The sequence below is a fragment of the Rhinolophus ferrumequinum genome, chromosome 16 (genome assembly GCF_004115265.2).
Source record: "Rhinolophus ferrumequinum isolate MPI-CBG mRhiFer1 chromosome 16, mRhiFer1_v1.p, whole genome shotgun sequence".
Classification (NCBI taxonomy): domain Eukaryota; kingdom Metazoa; phylum Chordata; class Mammalia; order Chiroptera; family Rhinolophidae; genus Rhinolophus; species Rhinolophus ferrumequinum.
In genome coordinates, this window is record NC_046299.1 from 21,690,620 (window position 1) to 21,713,008 (window position 22,389).

General features: G+C 53.2%; 1 protein-coding gene across 3 annotated transcripts in view; it reads left to right on the top strand.

Moving 5' to 3' along the window:
* The window catches only part of SH3PXD2A (SH3 and PX domains 2A), a 225,781-nt gene that overhangs the window by 179,683 nt on the left and 23,709 nt on the right, over positions 1-22,389 (top strand). For 2 of the 3 annotated variants that reach the window (XM_033130663.1, XM_033130665.1), the window contains 2 exons: positions 16,097-16,210; positions 20,551-20,634. In XM_033130663.1, the coding sequence (XP_032986554.1) occupies positions 16,097-16,210; positions 20,551-20,634 (198 nt within the window). The remainder of the gene's footprint in view (positions 1-16,096; positions 16,211-20,550; positions 20,635-22,389) is intronic. The other variant, XM_033130666.1, reaches the window with a different exon arrangement.

The window sequence follows — 22,389 nt, forward strand, 5'->3', positions numbered from 1 at the left end:
TGTCCGTTGGAGAAGAGGAATGAACTTGACCTCATCCACAGGGCTTTGTGCAGGGAGCTTGAGCATCCAGAGCTCCTGCTTCAGTGCCTCCCTTTATGAGTCTTCTGCTCCCGAGCCCAGCTCTGTGTCCTGGCCTCACTGCACAGCTGGACACAAACTTGTCTCCTTGGACTTAAAGGGCTTCCACTTTTGATGGGGCCAGAGCCTCTTGTTGGAGCTGATGAGGCAATTGGGAGGAAGATTCTGCACCTCAGAGGCCTAGCCTGCCCTCCAAACACCCATCTCTCAGCATCCATGGGGCCACCCAAGGGAAGAGAAACTCCATTCTAGAAGTGGTTTTGGGGTTGGGGGCCCTGGATAGAGTCAGAGCCAGGTTGGACAAGAACTCTGATCCCCAGAGACCAGGGCGGAGTGGGGATGGAGACATCCACACGGCAGTCTAAGGGACAGGCCAGCACTGGGGAGCTGGAGCCCATGACAGTATTGCTCACTTCCTGGGGATTCAAGTTATAGCCTGTTATGGGCAAGGGCTGGTACTTAGCTAGGGTATCTTGGGCCTGTCACTGCCAGGAATATTTAAAGGGGGGAGATCTTCGTGGCCCACCTCGACCCCCAGATGTCTGTTATCTTACTCCCTCCAGGCCTCTCCACCTTAAAACCATTTCTACAATGGAGTCTCTCCTCCAAGGACCCTGCCATATTGGGAGGATCCCATGGAGGCTGTGAGGTGGGCTGTGGAGGGCAGAGAAGGTCAGTGACTCCCCAGTGTCCTATCCCATTTCTCTTCCCTCAGGTACCAGGACCTTCCTATGACTGTGGTGAGGTGTTGATCAAAGTCTGGGCCTCATTCAGAGCAGAGAAAACCAAACCAAGCAAGCAAGTAGTCATGAGCTGGAGATCAGGCATTCATTCACACCCCAACCTTGATTTCCTGCTGTGTGCCAGGCCCCAGGGCATGGAGTGGAACAAGGAAGGCTCGATCCCCATGTCCTGGAGCTGACAGTCTCAGGAAGTAGACAGTTACCTGCTTTTGACCTGGCAGAGGGGCTGCAGTCTCTGGTGTGTTTTGAGGCAGGATGGTGACTCTCTGAAGAACCCTCTGCTTTGGGTGTTGGGAGTGCTAGGCACCAGAGATTGGCAGAGTAAAGGTGAAAAGGGTTCCATCACTGATTGGTGCTCATGGGTGTCAGTCACACTACCCGACCAATTACTATAACTGTGGCGAATCTAGAATGAGGCATCTGAACTAGGAGTGTAATCTGGTTTGAGTGTGGTCCTTTCTCCTTAGATTGGGGTGGAATCTGTACTAGACCAGCTCTTAGGAACTAGGAAGACAAGATGGTGTCCAGAGGCAGTAGAGACAGGAGGGAAGTGGGGTGGGAAAAGCTCAGGGAAAGAACCTATTCCTAAATCACCACAACCCAAGGGGGGCTCCACGATGGTTATCCCAGGACCAGGGTATTCAGGGCTCGAGTTAAGCCCATTTGCTGTTTTCTGGAGACTATTAATATTAGAAATTATGGGATAGGCAAGAAAGGGATTATTGAAGGGTCTCCTATATATCAGACAGCAAGCCAAACACTATCTGTCCTGTAATCACCACCACTGCTCTATAAAGCACAGGCAGCAGGGCTCCCATTTTACAGATGAGAAAGCTGAGGCCCAGAGAGTTCACGTAATTTGCCAGCTTCTTCCCCACACACTCTGCTGCCTTCTGGTTCATCCTCTATGGTTCCCTAGGCTCTGAGTGGGGCCCTGTGGTAGGGGAAGCTAATTTTGGCAGATCTCTCCACACCCACCCTCTGGAAGTTGGGAGCAACAGGTCTCTGGAACTGCCTGTTCCAGAGCTCTGAGTTGCACCCCCCAAGGAGGAGGGCTTTTCGTTTCCTGGATGAGGAGCTGTGGCACCAGAAGTCCCTGTGGAGGCTTGCAGCCAGAGAGGCTGCTTTGAATGGCTTGGGGAGAGGCCACTAGCAGTCCCTCTGCATTCCTCCAGGAGCCTCACCCTGGGCTCAGACTTGTCCCTGGTGCTTGGCCTATGGGACGTCCCTGAGCTTTGCTTTGCCATTCCTGTGAGGGGAGAGGCCCAAATGAAAACAGCCCATTCAGGTATGGGAGCAAACTGAGAGTTCATGGGTGGGAGTGTTAGCTTACTGGGTGATCTTGTGCAAGTTACACAACAAGCAGCAAAAATCTCCTACCTCAAGTCCCTGTGCGCAAATCCCCTGAGGTGCGCTGTGAGTCAGAGGTGCCTCCTACAAGTGGCCGACTGGAGGAGGGAACGCTGCCCTGGGGCTGAATAGCTGCACTGGATTCTAGCAGGGCAGGAGTCCCTGGGGCCAGAGAGGTGACAGCTGGAAAGAGGATGCTGGTGCTGACCCCACACTGACCCCAGGAGCTGGACTTGAGTGACACAGAGGCCAAGGAGAATGGGTGTGGCTGAAGAAGCCAGGGAAGGAGGAAGAACCCTTGTGCCTATCTGTCAGTGCATTTCGTTTTCTACAACTGCTTACTGAGCACCTTTGTCTGAAACACTGAGCCAGGCAGGGGCTTCACAGGAAGCCAAGATGAGCAAGACTTGGCTTTTGTCCTCAAAAAGCTCCTGGTCTAGCTGGGGGCAACAGCTAACCCAAACCTAAGGTCAGGGTGCCAGGGGAGCACCAAGGCAGGAGAGCAGAATCCCAGCTATGGGGAGTCATGAGAACTTTGTAAAGGTGGTGGCTTTGAAAGATGTCCTGGGCACATTGATAGATCTGAAAGACCATCACATTTGGGGACTTCTGAACCCCGCTGGATATGCACAAAAAAGCAAGATAGAGGGCATTTCCCCCCAAACCCCATAGAAGGCTGTTTTCAGATCCCACTGTACCACTGAGTAGCCAGTATATGGCCATTTTGCTCCTCAGTTTCCATATCTATAAAATGGGGATAATATTTTGAAAACCATGTGGCTATTGGGAAAGTTAACTGTGAAAGAAAGTCGTCAAGTGGCATATTCAGTTTCTTTTCTCTATAGACAGGGATGGGCCACCATCCAGTCTGGGCAGTAAGTTGGATCTAGGAAGAAGTTAGGAGTCCATCAGGTTCCTGAAATTGCTCAGAATCATAACCCCTCCAGCTTCATCTACCTACAATCCAGAGACTTTTCAAACCATTTTTCCCATCTATTATCTCAGAGTAACTCTGTAGGGGCAATTAGGGCAGGTGGCTTTGCTTCCATTTTTCAGAAGAAATGAGTGTTAGAAGGATAAGTAGTGTGCCCAGCACCTCAAAGCTTGCTTGGACTTGATCTCTGGGGCTGCATATTCTCAACCCAAGCCTCCTCCTACACGATCAGTGTTTCCCAGAGAATGGGTCATACAAATGTGTGGTGGACACAGCAGTAAATGCCCTTGAAGCCCATCATGAGAAGGTTGTTTCCTTTCAGGTCTCTTTCAGTCCATGCGGGGTCAAGGGAAAGTCTCCATTTGGGGCTTCTGTATTGTTAACACTGACTGATGTTTGTTTTTTTAACCTAGAAAAAATCTGGCCCCAGCCTTAGTGTCTTGCTAGAATTAGCCTTAATAGCATGCTAGAAGTCCATAGCATTGTTGTTTCAGTGTACGCATTTTTCCAGTTATCTTCTATTTATGCCAAGGGATGCTGGTTTTCTATTTAGTGTAGCATAGGAAAATGTCTTTTTTGAAATACTAAAGTATTTAAGTTTTGCTTTTTTTTTTTTTTTTAATGAAAATAGTAGTACAAGTGCTACTTGGGTAAGTTAATTGGATGTCTGGTACTCTGCAATGCCTGAGGTTTAGGAACCGCAGTTATAGGGCCCCAAGCAGGACCCACTCCTCAAAACCCTTCTTCTCCCACAGTCTAGGGTGACACCAGTGGCTCCCAAGTTCGAACTGGGAAAGGAGCCTGGAAAAGCATCAGCATTCGTGGTGGCTGTTCCCCACACCGCCTAGAAGAATCCACGTTGTCAGAGAGCCGTTGACGTCAGGCGGTGCAGGATTTTGCAAGGCCTCTATTTAAAATTCCCCAGAGATTAAATAAGGAGGATTTGGAGGGAGGAATGCCCTAGACAAATTGTGGAGTGGGTTTGTTTTGTTTATGGAGATGGTCTTTAAAGTTGAAATTGCCCCCGTTTTATTTTTGCCCCAATTGAAGAGGGGCTGAACTCAGCTGGAAGGGTGGGGATGGTTGTCAGCCTAAGGCTTTCTGTTGAAACCAACTTAATTCTGGGGCCAAGAGGTCTCCGTGTTTAGCAAAGAGAAAAACAGGAAAATATATACCAAACACATACATGTATACTTCTTAAGCACTGGAGTAAGCTAGTTAAAAGAAGGATAACCGCTACCCAGAGGGTTCCCTCAGCTCTTTTCTCCAGATTGGAAATGGAAGGCACCAGACACATGGCTAGGCGCTTTCCGTTCTCTTCTCTTTGACTTCTCCCCACAGCCTGGTTAGTACATGTTAATATTCTCAGCTCACTAATGAGGACATTTCAGCCTCCTCTTTAGCCATTTTATAGAATGAGCAAGTATCATTCAAGTTCAAAGTTGGTTTCCTAGAAATGTAGCCAGTGCAGCAACATGATACACAGGGTGATTTTAGGTGGTACAGAGAGGCAGTAAGAAAAGTTGGTCCCGTTTCAGTTCTCTTGAAAGCCTTCTGATTTATCTCAGCTTGCTGGTCAACTATCTCTGACCCCTCTCTAATAATCTCCCTTTGTAACAAAGAGGGAGCGGCCTACGGGCGCAGCCTCTTCTGCTGCACAGCTCAAATTGACTACGCTGCTTTGTTCTCTGTAATTTTATGGTTGAGGCTGGTGGTCCTAGCTGTTTATTCATGGTGGCAATCTGAAGTTTCCTAAACAAATTATTTTCTTGAAGTTAAAAAAAAAAAAAAAGGTGGATTGCTTTAAATATATATTTACGATGTGAACCACAGTATACATAGTTCAAGGATATTGGCAAAAATCATGCATGATGTGGAAATAGCTGAGGTTTGAGAAATGCTGATCCAAAGTCACTCTCTCCTGGCAAAGCTCTTGGGTAATATCTTGTGCCAGAAAACTCTGTCAGCCTGGGTGCCGCTGCCTCCCCTTCCATGTGGGCTCAGAGAGGGTGAGGGAGAGACAACCTGGAGATGGGCACCTGAACCCACCTGCCAGCCCCTCCTCTCAGAAGAGAGGGCAAGCGGAGTGGAAGCCACTCCCATGCTTTTCCTGAGAATCAGGTCTGCTTTGTACTCACTGATGGATGAAGGAGAAACAGATGAAGGAACTGGTTTCCCGGCTCATCAGTTAGATGGAAATCTGGGGAACCTAGAAAGCACAGGAGGTGTTCTCTTCCTACAAAGGTACAAACAGCTGGAGTCATTTTTGAAAGGGACTTGAGGGGATGATGTGCTGGGAGTCATACCTGGGCACTAATGCTGGTGCTGCCCTTCTTAGCCAGGCACCTTGGGTAAGTCACCCAGTCCAGGTATTTCCTAACGCAGCCTATGTTTTCATAGCCTTGGGGGGCAACAGACTAAACTTACAGTCCCCCAAACTCCAGGACCTTTTTTATCCTCACTGCCCAGTAGGGTGACCAGGACATGCCCACTTGGCACCCGATATTTTGGCACCCCCGCCCCCCATTTACTCCAAAAAGTTTAGAGAGTAAATTATAAGATCACTGTACTAAGCCATGTCCTTTCATCTCTCCATCTACTACTTTTCATCTTCTCAGATTTGACCTGTCATTACCATCTGTTCAGACCTTTTTTTTTTTTTGGCTCTTGATCCTGGCACAGCTTTTGCTAAATAAGATGGTGCCACCAGCATAGCTCCTCTGTCCTCATCCCTGGATTGATTAAAACATCCAACAGGACAGGTTCCCAGTAGAACACCCCTCCCCCCCCAGGTTGTAACCAGTGAATTGTCACACCCTCCAAGGATGTGGTCAGCATCAACTGTGAATCCGTTAGTGCAGCCCTGCAGCCCCAGGGGGCTCATGAGAGCCCCGAGGCCTGGATGGCTCAGCTATGACACATCCCAGACCCACCAGCAATTCACTCTTTATCAGCATCCAGGGTGGCCTGGCCCCTTCCTTCCTGTAGTGTCTTTCTGCCCAGCACTGCCTTGGTAACGAACTGCTTTCCAGGCTCTCCAGCCATCCCTTGGGGAACACGTGTGTCACTTGATCGGGACCAGCATTGAGATTGCTGGTCTCTACTCTGGAATTCACCTTCTTTGAAAGTCGGGACCTTTGCCCGTTCGTTCTGTGTCTTCTGGCCTTGCTTCATATCTGTGTCTACCCGGATTGCTCCTGGTGGCCTGGCAGGCTCTGTCAAGTGCTCTCCAGACCTTTTCTCACAGCCAGCTTATGAGAGCTTGTGGAGGGTGGCCCACGATGCTGCCTCCATCTCCATCCTGGGTCTGTTTGCCCACCACCCTCCCGGTCAGTGCTTTCCAGTCTGAGCAGCCTCCTTCCTGAGAGAAAGCGCCGAGCCACGGGACAGGAGTCCGGCAAACCCCTGTCCCCTCCAGTCAGCCTCATAGCACAGCCCGGTCAGTGCCTCTCGAGTTACCTTCCTTACTCTTTCTCTTGCCTGGAACATCAGGGGAAGTGCCCTTTTTGTTACCCTGAGCATTTCTCCAAGGGTCTGCTTGTGAGGCTCTTTAACTTTCCTGATGTGATTCTGAGAGGTGCACACCTCCCTTGTCTCTGTTCTTCTTTCACGAGTAACACACACACTCACCTTCCAGTGCCTCACCCTGTGTAGCCACATCTCACCCACCATTTGTATCTTTTACAATCATGTTAGAAAATACCATTTTGCATCTTCTCTACTTCCTGAGCCCCCTTCTGTTAAGGAATCCCTGGCCACAGGCTCATACCTCCGTATGATGGGCTAGGTGGTAGACAGTGGCATTGAAGGTGAGTGCCCCACTCGCTTTCATCTGGAAAAGATCCCCACCACGAAGCATCATGACCGTGACTAGGTCGGGCCATGTGCGCTCCCACTGCTCAGCCTGCCTGTCCTGCTCCTCTGGCCAGATTGTTGTCTCCCCTCACCTCCCTTCCTTCCCCTCTTCTCCTCTCCAGATTTGATTTGAGGTTCAATTTAGGTCTCCTCTCCTCTTAAGAATTCTTCCCTGACTACTCAGTTTCATCTCTGATGTCTGCAGTTCCTTCAGCAAACATTGCATCAATAACCACTGTGTCTGTGGCACGGGGCTGTCTGGACCACCCTGCTCTGCAGCTTCTGGAGGGGCCTCATGCCATCTTAAATTCTCTGCTTCATCCTACTCCCGACCCCTACCCATCCCAGGCACAGAACCAGAGCCACAGTTTTCAACAGAGACCTTCCAAGGTCAAGACCAAATGATAGTGACACCAAGAGACTGTCTCTCCCTGAAACTCCAGTCACCAAGGCCCACCTGCCCAGCCCTGGCACCAGTCATTGAGGGGCGCTGAGGGCTTGGTTCCTTTAAAATCCCCGTGGTTTGCACTTTAATAATAGCTCTGGTGTACCTTGCTAGGGACGAGGCACTATTCTGAGCGCTTTTTGTAGAGTAACTCATGTACTCTGTAGAACACCGTGAGACGTAGGTGCTCCTGTAGGTCTGTTTTGAGGCAGTTGCCCAAATTCATGCAGCTAGTAAGTAGCAGACCTGGGGTTTAAACCCAGGCAACCTGGCTGTAGGGCCCTTACTTGAAACCGTGATTGTCTACCTGTCGTTTTACCATGTGCCCCTCTCTGCCTGCACTGCTCATTGGTCAGGTCTCCTGGGTGTCTCACCCACAGCCTCAGCCTGTCCACACCCAGCACTGGGCTTCTGGGCCTGTCCATTGAGGTGGGCAGGCTGGAGCAGGGTTGGGGGAGGGGTGGCAGCAGCCCAGTGCTTGCTGTCTTCTTGCCATGGACTCCACGGAGGCTTCCAAACTGTGACGTAGCAGCTTGTGCTAATGGTCTTGGAATCCAGGCCTCGGGCGCCCAAGAAAGGTTCTGAGGCCCTGGTGGCCTGAGAACTCCGTCTGGGGGAAGGGGAGGCCATGGGCAACAGAGATGGGGTAGGTGCCAGAGGTGGGACCAGAAGAACGGGTCAGGCAGGAAGGCAGGGGCTGTGGGGTGCATCAGGAGAGACTGAGGGAGCCTCTCACCCGCCTCTGTTTGCTTTGGACCATGGAGGCTGCATGCTGTGAGCTGGAGTGTGTCTTGGCAAGAGGTTCAGTGACAGAGCCCTCTGACCAGGGGAGGCCTGGCCGAGGGTGGGCCGCCTTTCGCTGTCCTTAAAGGCACAGCAGCACATTATGGGCAGCCTGCATTTCCAGTGTGTCTGGTCCCTCTCAGGTAGAAGCCTCAGATTTACCCCCAAGGTCATGTGAAACGGGTCAGGCCAGGTCTGAGGCAGAAGCAGTCCCTTGGGCCCAGCCTTGTGCCAGGTGTGGTGTGGCCAGGTGGGCAGTGCTGGTGACATGTGCCCGGCCAGGCCCCTTTCCTCCTCTCAGCATCTCCACACCTCCACCATTTGGTGCTCACAAATGATCACCCCATCCTCTCCTCCAAAGCACTCCAAGGAAAGAACACGGCGATGCCTGGACATATCCCCTCCCAAAGGGGCCAAAGCCTGAGCCAAGGAGTACCTCATGAATGTAGATAGGGGTTTGAGGCCTGGGACTGTGCCTCTACTTGTCCCAGCCCCATCACCCACCCTTCCCCACCCAGACACCAAAACCCTTCTCAGAGGCCTGGGCATGTATTAGCATTCCACAGATGCTCTGCTCTGGATGAACTGGTGTTAGCCCGCGTGAAAGACCTGGAGGGAAAGAAAAGGCGAGGGCTGGAAGGTGCCTAAAGGCTGCTGGCTTCTCCCAAACTCCAAACTCTGCGTCTCATCCTGCCCAGTGTCCTCTGGGTTTGTGCCCAGGGCCGGTGGGTAGAAGCCCTGCTCTCTCCTGCTGGCCTCAGTGCCAGTGCACAGGTTGTGATTGTACCCATCCTGTATGCCACGCAGGGAGATGGAAGGAGCACCTGCGTTTTGACTGTGTGTTATTCTCTGCAGTGTCCCGATGCCTGGAACAGGGCCTGGCATGGACCAGGTACCCAGTAAATACTTGGCTATTGAGAACACCATAAGTCCCCGGTGCTAGGCCACCCTGTAGGCACATCATACTGTCCCGGTGTGCTGAGGCCCGCGGACAGCAGTGACCTGTTCCAGGTCACCCAGCTTGTATGTTGTGACGCCAGGATCTGAGTTGAGGTCTGTCTTGGAAGAGGGGCTGAGAAGTGCACATGAGCTGAATCCTGGGGTGAGCAGGGCCAGGAGGGTGGGGAGAGTCAGGGAAGGCCTCATGGAAGGTGGCATCTTGAAGGATGAAGGAGAGGGGAATTTCTGAGGGAGACGAAGGAGCAGGGTTCTCCTCCCCCCACTTCTTTGTCCTAGGCTGAGCTGTGACCTCAGAAGACTTTATTAACATCCTAATTGTGTGCAGCTGGCCTCCTCTGGCCCTAATGAGCTCATTATTCTCTGTCATTAAGGAGGCCATTGTGGCCTGGTCTCCTTGGGGACAGCAGTGGCCTGGGAGTGCCCGTCACTTCCTGCCATCCTCAGCCAATCTCAGCCCCTTCCTAGAGAGGCTAAGGCCCCCATGTCCCTCTTCTGGCCCCTCACCCAGGTCCTCCCATCCCCACCCTCTGTCTTTCTCCACCCCTGACTCTGTCTCTCTCTCTCTGACTTCTGTCCGTGTGTGTGTGTGTGTGTGTGTGTGTGTCTCTCTCTCTCTCTCTCACTCTCAGCTTCTACCCTTTCCATCCCTCCCCCAATGCCAGCATTGAGAAGCCCCAGTGAGTCAATTTGAGAGGGCTTTGAAATCGGCCAATCGCTGAAGATTATGCTCAGCCTGGAAAGAGGGAGGGTCTGGGTTCAGGGCCTGAGCTTTACCCTCTTGGGACTGGGGGTCTTCCTTCCCCACCTGGGATGGGTGGTCCCCCTTCCCTACCCTGAGCCGAAGGTGCTGGCCAGGCCACCCTGGTGGTGCCTTCTCCCCTTGGCCCCTGGGCCATGCTGAAGGGCATTCTTATTGGGGCCCAGCATTCAGGGTTGGCTGCTGTGACAAGTGACATTACTGTTCTGTCTGGGCCTCTGCTTCTGGGAGAGGCCTGGGTCCTGGCCTGTCAGCCAGCCTGGCTAAACGACATTCTTCTTCTGGTACTGCAGAGACATGACTCTCACAGAAGGAGAAACCAGGATGAGGCAGCTTTTAGTGGGTTGGCCAGTTTGGGATTCTCCCAGATGACTTCACCAGCCCCAAAGATAGGGCTGGAGACCCTCCAATGAAGGTTTCTTCTGTATGTCCAGTGTGCATGAGCTCCTCTCTCAGCATTCTCCTCCAACAGTTTCCCATTCAAAGGAATAGGCATGGTAGCCCCTCTCCTGCCCTGTCTGAGGAGGGCATCTCGGCATAAAAGCACTCCAGGTGGAAAGACCTGCCTGAACATGGCTGCCAGGCCAGGGTGCAGGGCTGTGCTAAGGGGTCTCCCATCCGCCCAGCCCCTGGAGAGTCCCCCACTATCCTGCTCCACCAAGTTCTCTTCCCCAACCCCCTGCAAAAAGAGCCTGCTCCTCTTCTGCCTAGAAACCAGGGGTGACTTCTCAGGAAAAGGCCGGGTCTGGCAGCCAGTCAGGGAACAGCCGCCCCCATCTGTGCACAGGGGTGGCCGCTCATCCGTCCAAAGCTAAGTCCTTTAGTAAAACCTTGCTGAATTTCCTATTCAAAGAATGCAGGCTGGAGGGATAGAAGAGGAAGGCTAGCAGAGGCTGGCTTGGCGTTTGGATGTGTCTTCTGGCAACATGAAAAATGCAAGAGGTGGCTCAGGCTGATCCCTGAGCATCCATATGTACTAGCCACCTAACCTCCCGTGTCCTATGGCTTTAGTCCTTCATTCAGCAAAGCTCATTGTTTTCCTTTAGTGGGTGCCTGCTATGTGCAAAACCTCGTGTGTCGTTCTTTATCTCTTCCAATCGCCACAATAGCCTGCAAGGTAGATGGTAGTCCTCCCATCTTACTGATGAAGAAACGGAGGCTTAGAAAGGTTAAGTCACTTTCCTGAGGCCACAGAGCATGGAAATAACAGAGAGAGGACTCAGACTCAGGTCTTTGTCTTCAGCACTTAGGCTCTGTGCCTCAGTTCCCTCATCTTTCAGGTTGTTTTCTGCAAGCTCAGTTCTGCCCTAGAGACAAAAGAGACAAGGTACTTATAATCTCAACAAGACTAGTTCTCAGAGTGTATGAGGTGCGGAGTCATGGGGTTGATGCTCTGGACCCTGTTGGGATTTGGAGAAGATCAATCCAGGAGGGCTTCCTGGAGGAGTTTAGGACAGGAGAGAGAAGGCTGCAGGACCTCTGTCCTAGGGAACTATGTGAGCGGAAGGACAGGAGCCAGGCTGGGAATGGCTCTGAGATGTGCTAGGCAAGGAGGAAAACCCCAGGGACATCTCCCCTCTGGCCCCATTTCCCATCATGCTTTGCTATCATGTATTGCATCAACTGAGGAAAGCATAGCCATGTTGCAAAAGATAGTACCCTCCATTCTTCTGGAGCCCCTGAGGGCAGTCCCCATACTCCGTAGGTTGGAGCAAATGCATGAGCTCACGCACACATCTGTCCAGGTCAGTTCACCAAGCCATCCATACTGGGTACTCCGATATGGTCCTCAGGCACAGACCCCACCTAGCCACCCATGGGTGCTGACTCTCTCACCTAGGAGAATACCAAACAACCACCACCATGCTGATAGTAGCACACGATTTTTGAGCTCCTATTCTGTGCTAGGCCCCAAGCTAAGGTACTTATATATCATTTATTATCTTCAACAAGCTTGGGAGATACGCTTCATTAATTACTCCCATATCAGAGAAGGGAGACTGAGGCTCAGAGAGGTTTAGACATTTATCCTTGATCACACAGCTGGGACATAGCAAGGTAGGACCTGGCTTTGAATTGTTCTGACCTCAAACCCCTAACTATTACCTTCTACCCCAGAGGACGCTCACATGTACACACACACACACACACTCAGGTACACACAGCCTTGCATCTCTACACGTGATATACATACAAAGCACATGCCCAGCGACATGGACATACCCACTCACAGACAGGTACATGTATAAAGTACCAATATCCAGGGACACGTGTTCTCAAGGAGCCACCCTGTGCACACCGCAGATACGTAACTTATTCATTTCCGTGGTGGCTACGAATAGGGGTCCTGGAGCCAGACTGCCTGGGTTTGAAGTCCAGCTCTGCCTCTTCCTAATTGTGAACCCATCTCTGCCTCAGTTTCCTCATCTGTAAAGTGGGGATGGTGATGACAGTAACACTTATTTCACGAAATTCTTGAAGATTAAGTAAAGTGACATATGTAAAATTGTGCCTGGCACTGAGATGTCATCAGTGTCTGGCCGTAATCATCATGTATAATAAATGCACAGAAACCCTTTGTTCCAGGTGCACATAGAGTGTACATGGACAGAACCCACCTCCCGTGTCCTCAAAAATACATGGCCTTGCACATACCTCCCCCGGCACACACCCCACACTCAGCCTCTGCAGGAAAGAGGCTGCCGTGTGTATTGGAGGTGAGCCTGGGAGCCCTAAGGTCTGGCTGACACCTGAGTTCTCCTGGCCAGCTGGGCCCCGCCCAGGGGTTCAGGCTCTAACTGCTCCTTGCTAGAGCAGCAGTGACTTTGGTCAGGAGCTCCGGTTGTAGCAATTGACATCTGAGCTGCTGGCATCTGGGAGAGACCTGTCAGCAGCCATGGTGGGCACAGGCCCAGGGAGCCTCCCCCAGTGACTTGTGCCTGGGCTCCCGGGAGGTCTGCATGGAGCTGGGGTGGGCACCTCTGCCCATATTCACTCACGCCCACCTGGGCAGTTTTTGAGCCTATCTACCTTAGCTCGGTGGAGGTACCCACAGCCACACCAGCCGCAAGCTCTTCTCTGCAGGGCCTGATGCAGAAGTGACCTGAGACTTTAAGCCACACAGCCCAGCTCTGCACATTTTAGGGCTGGAGTGGAAGCTCAGGCCACTGTTCTCGGGCAAGGTTGGCAGGGACCACCAGGCCATGAGAATGGTAAGCGTCTCAGCCCCAAGTCTTGAGGGGGCAGCAGGAGAACGGGACCCTAAGTTGCTGCCCTGAGGTGAGGAAATGCTTAATCAACTGATAATGTGGCCCAGGCGTCCCAGAAGCTTCTGATGCAGCAGAGATTTTGAGGTGGAAAGGATTCAGAGAGAGCCCTGGCACACCCGTGGGGCACGGGGTGGTCAGAGGTGCACAGCATCATGCCGTCCTACCTATTGGGCACCTCAGCCACACATTCGCCCCTCAGCAGGTCTCTGCTCTGCGCCCGGGAGTTTCCCTGTGCCAGCAAGTCCAGATCTGTCCCCCACATCCCAGATCCCTGGCTTCTGGGGGAAGGGAGGGAGCAGAATGTATGTGGGAGGGTTCCCAAAAGGTGAAGTAAGGGGGAGGGGAGACAATGCCACCAGTAGAGAAGACACCTGAATCCTGGGATTATCAGGCCCTTGGAGCCAGGGAGAAATGTTGGTGCAGAGGCTGGTCCCCAAGATGGCCCTGGTGAGTGGGAATTTGGGCAGAGTGGCCCCGAGGACCCTTCTTACCCGCTGAGGCCTGTGGTAGCAGTTGCCTAAGAACCTGAGTTTTGTTCTCCAGACGTGACTCATGGTGGTGGACCTGCAGTCATGGACCTCGGTGATTGCTGGGTAGGGATGGCATTAGTGAGGACTCCCTCTGTACCAGTGAAGGAAACCCACTCTGGGTACGTTAAACACCGCAGGAAGGTCGTTGGCTCATTGTGATCAGGAAGTCCAACAGGGTGGTCCAGTTGTAGGAGCTCAAATGATCTTAAGCAGAACTGACTTTCTCCGCCGCTTGACTTGACTGCTTCTGTTTGACTTAATTGTCAGACCATCTCTTCCACATATCCCTGCGATTCCTAGTTTATGTGAGACTTAGAGTTCACATCACCAAGTACCCATACCAGTTCCTAAAAAAGGCCCTGAACCATTAGTGTCCAGGGAGATGACAAACCAATCAGAAGATGATTGGCTACACGTGCCCACTCCTGTGGTCAAGGCGGCAGAGCCACACGGCAGAAAGCCCTGTGAGGTGGGTGGCCCTGTCCTGTGACCCCCACTCAGACTCTGAGGAAGAACACCTGGGGCCGGTGCTCTTGGGGTTCCTGAAAGTGCTCCCCCAAAGGCTGGGAGAACGGGGAAAGACATCCCAGGCAGAGACCCCTGCAAAGTCCATGCCTTCCGGCTTCTTTGGAGCCTGTATGAGCTGCAGCCACACCATGCTGGCCTGGGCTTCAGGAAGGACTGCCCTAGGCAGCCTGCTCAGGAGCCCCATGCATGGCAGGCCCAGAATGTACAAGTGGCTGTGGGTATGACGAAGGGTCCCCCACTGACCTCTCTCGGGGAAAAGACAAGGGAATTGACCTGAATCTGGCACAAGGAGGGAAGGAAGGCATCTGCCCCTGATTCCAGAGGGGCAATAACCCAGCTACAGCCCCTGAGCCAAATAGGCCTGGTCCTGAGGAGTCTGGACCCCTCACCCAGGGCTTTTCTTTTCCTTTTTAAGACTTTGGGGTTTTTTTTAGAGCAGTTTAAGGGTCACAGCAAAATTGAGCAGAAGATACAGAGGTACATGTCCTCACACATGCATAGTCCTCCCCTTTACCAGTACGTCCATCAGAGGGACACATTGTCACGTTGATGAACACAGTGATGCATCGTAATCACCCAGATTAGGTTTACATTAAGTTCTCTTGGTGCTGTACATTCTTTGGTTTGGACAGATACCGTACGTATAATGATGTGTATGCATCGCTATGGCTCCGTACAGATGTTACGGGGTTTCCTGGGCTTTGCAGAGCTGCGAGCAGAGAGTTGTGGAACTCCCTGGAAAGGCTGTGGAGCAGTGGGCATGCAAGACTAGATCACAGACTATTTCCTATCCCAGGCCTGTCCCAAGGGGCCGTGGGGACCTAGCTGAAGACCTAGGAGACGTCCCTGGGTTCTGAGTCCTGTGCAGTGGTGGAACTTCTTTCCTCTGTCCCTCTTCACTGTCATCACAGCAGCCCTCAGGCAGCCTCCTGCACCTCCCAGTGCCAAGCCCAGCTGGGAGTGCCCGGGAAGCCCCCAGTGTCCTCTCCATGGGTAGCCACTTGCTTCTTCTATGGGCAGTGCTGTCTAGGAGAAGCCCTGGGTCTCTTGACAGGGAACGGTACAGATTCGGAATTGGTGAGCTCTGTCATGGACAGAAAAACATCGGTGCCAAATTGCTTTGAGGACAGAGAAGGATCAGAATGAGATCGGGGCCAAGACGGGGTCCTGTGAAAGGTACCTTCTAGGAAGGGACTGAAGGCAGTTAGCAGGGTCCCAAGACCTGGGTGCTCAGATTGCTTTGCTCAGTCAACGTGTGTTTGAACGGTGAATGAATGAACCAACAACAGAAGAAAGAAAACGAATGAGCCTTTATTATTTGGCCACGACCGTCAAGGGTCACTCGAGAGTGCAGTGCCCACTTACTGTGATTGAAATGTCTGCACACTTAAGAGCAGCTGTGAGTAGCACCGATGTGGAAATACCACTGACCCGTGGTGGGGAAAGGGGAACAGTGACCCTCAGAAAGGTATCCCTGGATGCATTTAGCCCTGGATGCCTCTGAAGCGGAGAAAGTGGCCAAATTCCAGGCCACACCAGTGGTCCTAGTGGCCCACTGAAAGAAATGGTCTGTGTGTTTGTCTGGAACTCCCTTGGCCTTTTCTGAAAGGTGACTTAAACACGTTGGACATAGTGTTTCAGTTTAATTTTTTCATTTTTTTCACTCAACCTTTGTGGAATTGTATATTGCAGTCCTTTGGGCCCTCTTCTCGGGGAGCATGTTGGTCTTAGCCAGGCGCAGGCTCCTGGAGGCTGGACATGGCCGGGTATTTGCCCAGTGCCCGGGTTGTCTGGCTCTGTGCCCTCCTCACCGCCTCTGCCATGCTGGGTTCTCATGGCCTGTTCTCTCTTGTCTCCTCTGTAGGCTGGTGGTTTGTGAGCACCTCCGAGGAGCAGGGCTGGGTCCCTGCTACCTACCTGGAGGCCCAGAATGGTACTCGGGATGACTCAGACATCAACACCTCCAAGACTGGGGAAGGTAAGGGCCTGCGGGTTTGGGGAAACAGGGGAATGAGGCAGGTACTGGGAGCTGGCTGCCCCTGGGATCCCCACCCCACCCCTGATCCCAGGAATGAGTCCATCTCCTCCTGGAGGCAGCTTCCCCACTCTTCTCCTTAAAACCATCAGAACCCCTGACGAGAGTTGGGCCATGTTCTAGCCCCTTCTCTCCTGATCTGACCCACAAGTTCACTTCCCACCCCAGGCCTGTCCCTGCTCACCCGCATATGGGGCTAAAATTAGAGGGGAAATTCCCTTGGGGTGTTGATCTCAGGCTTTGGCAACTTTTGGGTAGATACTGGGGACAAAAGTCTTGGGGCTAGATGCCCTGAAGCTCCCTCTTCTCCCTGGGGCCCTCTGGGGGACCCCACAGGGACCCCACCTTTGCCTCCTCCCACCCCACACTGTGCTTCCTGTGCAGGGAATTGTGTGCCAAGGGATTGTGTGCACATAACTTTTGTGCGTGTGTTGTTCTGCTCCAGTATCTGTTAGCCTGGCCAAGATGGGAGGGCAGGTCTATGAGTCATTTCTCAGTATTGCAGGCACTGAGGGTGGCCCAGCCCCTGCACCCTCAGCCCCTTCTGGGTCTTTCCCAACCCCCACCCCTCACCCCCAGGCCAGCATTGACCTGGACAGCCTCTCTGTAGATTCAGGTATTCCCCAGAGCAGGCTACCAGAGTCCAGCGAGTATGAGGCACCCCTAGTTCCCAGACGCCTGCTCTTAATGACTTCCAAATCTCCCGTGTCCTGGCAGCAGGAAAGCTTGCCCTAATGGTCAATGGGGACTGTCCAAATGGGCATGTCTGAGAGCCAGGGAGATGGAGACCTGCCACCCCGGGCTCAGGCCACCTCCAGGCCTACGCCCCCCCCCCCCCCCATTCCCCACTGCCCAGGCCAAAATAAGCAGCCTGCCAAGCGCCAGCTCCTTATTCATCCTTCCCCTAAATGTCGGTTACTCAGCAGGCAGTTGGAGCCCCACCCTTCCTCCTGTAAACGCTTTATTTCAGTCCCTTGACCAGATTTGCAGCCCCTGCATTGTGCATCCACCTTGTGACGTGTTTCCAGGGACTAGGTCCCATCAGGAAGAGTTCACATGTTCAGGCCAGGTGCTCAGTCCTTCCTGGCTATTTCCCAAGCCCTGGGGTTGAGTCTGTACCCCATCTCACCTCTGGTTCCATTGCAGTTTTGCAGCAGTAAAGGGTCTTGGCCCCCAAGCTGGGTCTGGTCTAGTTTGTCTGCGGTCACCAGGGCTCAGCTCCTACCCGGTTCCACATTCTGGGGCGCGTCCAAGGGCCTCTCAGAAATAATAGTCCCTAGAATGTAATGCGGTTTGCTCACTCCAGGTGTCCAACTGGTGCTTTATATGCCCTCACCACTACACTGGCAGGGCGCTGTTGGGATCCCCATTTTCCTGATGTGGTAACTGAGGCTTTGAGACGTTTAGCTGTGTGCTTATCTTCACAAGGCTAGAGCCGTGGTCGGCCTCCTTTGCCCCATGGTCTTTACCACTGGGCCGCATGCCTCTCCATGGAGGATTTTGCTTGTAAGCAACTCTAGGATGGTGTGTATGTGGAATCAGAGCCCCCACCTGAAAGGCTATGCCAAGGATCTGTCAGAGCAGCGATGTTGGGTAGATGATTGAGGACACTAAGTGGGTAGAAAAGTCCAGGGCAGAAAAGAGACTGAGAGGTGTGTGGGCACAGAAGCCAGCCTGGTGCTTGGCAGGTTGTAGATGATTTTGATCTTTGAAGAATCAGGCAGCCAGAGCAGGTTCTGCATTCAGAGTGGTGTGTGCATGCATGCATGTGTGCATCTAGGATGACCCTCCTTAAAACAGGTTCTTCTACATGCTTTTGATACGACCTCTGTGCCACAAGTACCCCTGGCAATATTTGGGCAGCTGTGAATTCCACCATCACATCTGGGGCATCTCCACCCAGCTCTACAGAAGGGCTCAGAGCTCAGATCCTGGGCCCAAGACCCCAGCAGCTGTGGTGTACGTGCCACTCTGTGCACCTGCAGCCAGGTGGCGAAGAGATTAGCCCACCCTAACCCCCTCTCTGGCTCTCTCTACCCCAGCCCTGCTGCCGTCCCATAATAGGTGCCCTGAGCCCTGTAGACAGAACTTGGAAGCCTTCATCCCATCAGAGCTTCCCTAACAGCTCATGCTTTGTGCTCTGTAATGAGACCATCGGCTGTTTTGGTATTTTTCTGTTGTCAGACATGCTGGCATACATATGTCTGTGTGTCCCCTGAAGGCAGGTGTACTATGTAGAATTCAACAATGTTAGCCATCGTGGGTAAGAGGGGTAGAGTGGAGGTGGCTTCCCTCCTCCCACTGACAATGATGCCGGTGCAAGACCGACATTTGCGAGGTGCTTTAGTGAACTGTCCCTCCTGTCACCTCTCAGAGGTGAGGAAATGTAGGCCCAGAGAGGTACCTCCTACGCAGAGCCCTCAGGTCAGTTTGTGGCAGAGCCAAGACCAGAGCCTGGGTCCCTGCCTTGGTCCCTGTGCCCTCCAACCACCGGCAATGAGCTGCCTTCCTCCCTGGTGGGCTCGCATTGGCACCAGTGAACCAGCCCATGGTCACCGGGGCTGCTGCACCGGGCGAGGCACTCCAGGGAGCAGGTGCCCCCGCACCAGGCCCTGCCCGTCTCTCCAGCCTCCCCCGTTGTTGGCAGGTCTAGGGGTGCAGGGTTGAGGGGGCAGGAGAACACTGAGCAGGCCCAGCGACTGTGCTTCAGAGCCAGCCTGCCTGGATGGGCGTGCTGCCGCGACATTAGCTGTGTGGTGCAGACGGCTCCTTCACAGCCCTCTGCTCTGCTTTCCAACGGCACAGCGCTTGGTGAGCCTCCAATGAGCTGGTCCTTGTAAATGGTCTACACCAGGTAAATGGCACTTCCTGCTAAAGTGGCCCCTGGCCTGGTCATCAGCTGACCCTCTGAGAAATCACACACATATCCGACCTGGCGTCCGCGGTCAGAGCTCGTCCCAGGCTGGCCTCACACGGGACCTGGCATACATTCCGCGAGTCCATTCAGTCCTTCGCCTCGTTCCGTGGCAGGGCAGGTGGTCTCAACCCCACTGACAAATGAGGAAACAGAGGCTTAGAAAGGGACAGCAGCCCACCCACAGTGACATAGTAACCTGACAGTGGGGCTTGGACTTAATCCATGCCTCCTAACCTTTTGTCCAGACCTCCTACTTACAAAGAGCAGGTCTAACAGGCCATTGTCCTCCTTCCAGGAAAGCAAATACTTCCCAAGAGGCCTTGGTGGCATTTGGCTCGGGTATGTCAGGCAGTTTTACTCTGGCTCTCACTGCTGGCCTCCCTCCCCGAGACCTGGGCAGCCTAGCACCCTCTTCCTGCAGTGCCAGGAGGTGGGGGCCAGTTGGCACCCTGGAGCCCTGGTCTGGTGTCTGTTCCACGTGTGTCCCATAGGAAGGCAGGGGGCATCTGGAGCAGGAACACTGCATACAGAGGATCAGTGTACGATGCCACCCCAGAGAGGGTGGTCTGGATGAAAGTGGTCTGGAGCAGTGAGAAGCTGGGGAGGCAGGTCCGCCCTCTGTCATCAAAAATTCCAATGGATGACAGGAGGGAAAGAAGCCTGTGACTTCTCCCCATGTGGACGCTCCGCTCAGCACCGTTTCTTAGGGATCGGCCATGTCCTCAGCCTCGTGCCAGACCCTGGGGATGCAGAGATGCAATCTTTGCCCTCAACAGACTCAGTCCAGAGGGGATGACTGAGAAAGCAAAGGCATAAATGCAGAATAGTGACGAAGGTACCCCCAGTCTCTTGGGCACATGTACTCTTCCACTCGTGGTACCTGGATCGCGGTGGCAGGTTCACAAGCAGGACTTGGGGAATGGGTGGGTGGCGGGGTGGTAAGCCCCAGGGCCGTGCACCCCCCGCGCAGGAACCCCTCACCAGGAACCAGCACTGCCCAGCAATGGCAGGAGCAGTGGTCTCTCCCTGGGGCCGCCGTGGAGGGTCATCCTTGTGCTGCAGCCAAGGACGCTTTTCACCTCTCAGGTGCTGGGATTCTAAATTCTCAGCCCTTCTCAGGCTCAGGGACATAACCCTCAGCTTTGGTTGAATTTTTCCCCACCTGCCAGTGATGTCACTTGCCAGCTGTATTTGCCCCCATCCAGCAGGTATGTGCCGCTGGGGCTTGGTCCAGATGATGACGACCTGGGAATATGAACTTTCCCTCCCTGCATCCCTCTCCCCACCCCATCCCATCTCATCCTCATCTCCATTCTCTCCGCCGGTTCCTGTCGGCCGTGTGTTCCATCGTCATCTCCCACACCAGTGTCCAAGAGACGCAAGGCCCATCTGCGGCGCCTGGATCGCCGGTGGACCCTGGGCGGGATGGTCAACAGGCAGCACAGCCGAGGTGACCACAGAGCTGGCTTCTGCTCACCCACAGCTGCCGCCTCTCTCTCTCACTGACACCTGTTCTCCTCTCGGGGTCTGCCCTGTGGTCTCCTCACGCAGATCAACTAGCCAGACTTTTATCTTTCCTACTGCAGCTTGGGGGCCTGGGATGGGGGGAAGTCGGGTACGGGGTCTGCTTGGGAATTGGGAGGACACCGGAGTGACTCTGGCTTGTGCCGTTGTTCTGGGGTGGGGGTCGTGGGACTTAAGGGATAGTGTGGGGGCAGCTGGACTCTATGAAACGCGATATTTCCCTGGGAATTAAAGATTAGGAGAACTGAGCATTTCTAAATCTCTTCATCCCCCTCCCCCCATCTCTCTCTCTCTCTCTTTCTCTCTCTCTCTCTCTCTCTATCTCTCTCTCTCTCTCTCACACACACACACACACACACACACACACACACACACACACCCATTGCCTTCTTCCTCTGAGAAGGTTGCTCCCTCGGCCACAGCTGTTCCAGCAATTTAGGGACAGAGTAGGAAGAAGGGCTAGCTGACAACCCACCTTCAGCCAGTTCCCAGGAAACTAGAAAGGGGGCAGAGCCAGACCGCCTGGCCCCTCTGATGGTTTATTGGGTGCAGCCAAGGAACCGCCGACATCTCCAGCACTAGCCATGGGGACTTCAAGCGGGGCCTGATCAAGAGGACTCAGGGAGGCCCCAAGACCTTTTGTCGGTTCAGGGCCTTTCTAACATCCAGGAGCTTAGGACAGAGAGAGTAGGAGCCTCTGAACAAACCCCTAAACCTCTCCAGAGCCCCCAGTGACCAGTTTTTCCTGCCTCAGGAAAAGCGTGTAGTGTGTGCTCCCGGCAGTAATGGCACAGCCGGGAGGGTGTGTAATAAGCACTGACCTCCCTAGAATGGCAGTGGTGCCCCGTGACTGACACCACACCCCAAAATTTGTTCCTGAACAACTATGAGACTATGTTTGGTATCTGCCGCCAAGCCTCAGGCAGCAGGTAGCCTGGACTCTAGGATGACCACCGCCTGCAGATGGCTTAGTGTCAGGCTCAGAGCACTTGCTGAGGAGCGCAGTTTGTCCTGAGGATGGAGCATGGGTTGGACCCGGGGGCTGGCACAGGGCAGAGAGCCAAGTCATGGAAACAGCAAGAATAGGCGGAATGTAAAGCAGAGGTACCTAGAGCTGGGAGGAGTGGGACAGCATTGTTGAGGGGCCAGGCTGGGACATAGCTTCAAGCATTGGCGACAAAGAAGAGCAGGACGCTGGCCTGGAAAAATAGCATGACAAAAGGCCTGGCCTTACCCCGTCCCCTTCAGCATCTGCTTCAAACACCATCACACACTGAGCCCCAAATACAACTCTGTCTCCACAACTATATGGACACATGCAGCCAGCAAAGCACTGCCACCCACACTTGGCCCTTTTGGTGACAGGCATGACTACAGTACACTGTCACATCCGACCGCCACACAGCTGCACATCCACAGGCCTGTGCACACAGCCACTCATGGACACACATATATAATTCCACCCATGCAGCTATGTGCAGACTGTTCACGTATATATTATTTACATAGTCACAAATACATTATCCACAGAAACTGCTCATGGCTACGTCACATGTACTCCTCTGCGGAAACACCGTAAGTACATACACAGCTTCACGGAGTCTCACATACATGACCCCTAGGCCACATATACACAGGCAGTGCAGTCACAACTACAGACAGTGATATATGTAGACACAAA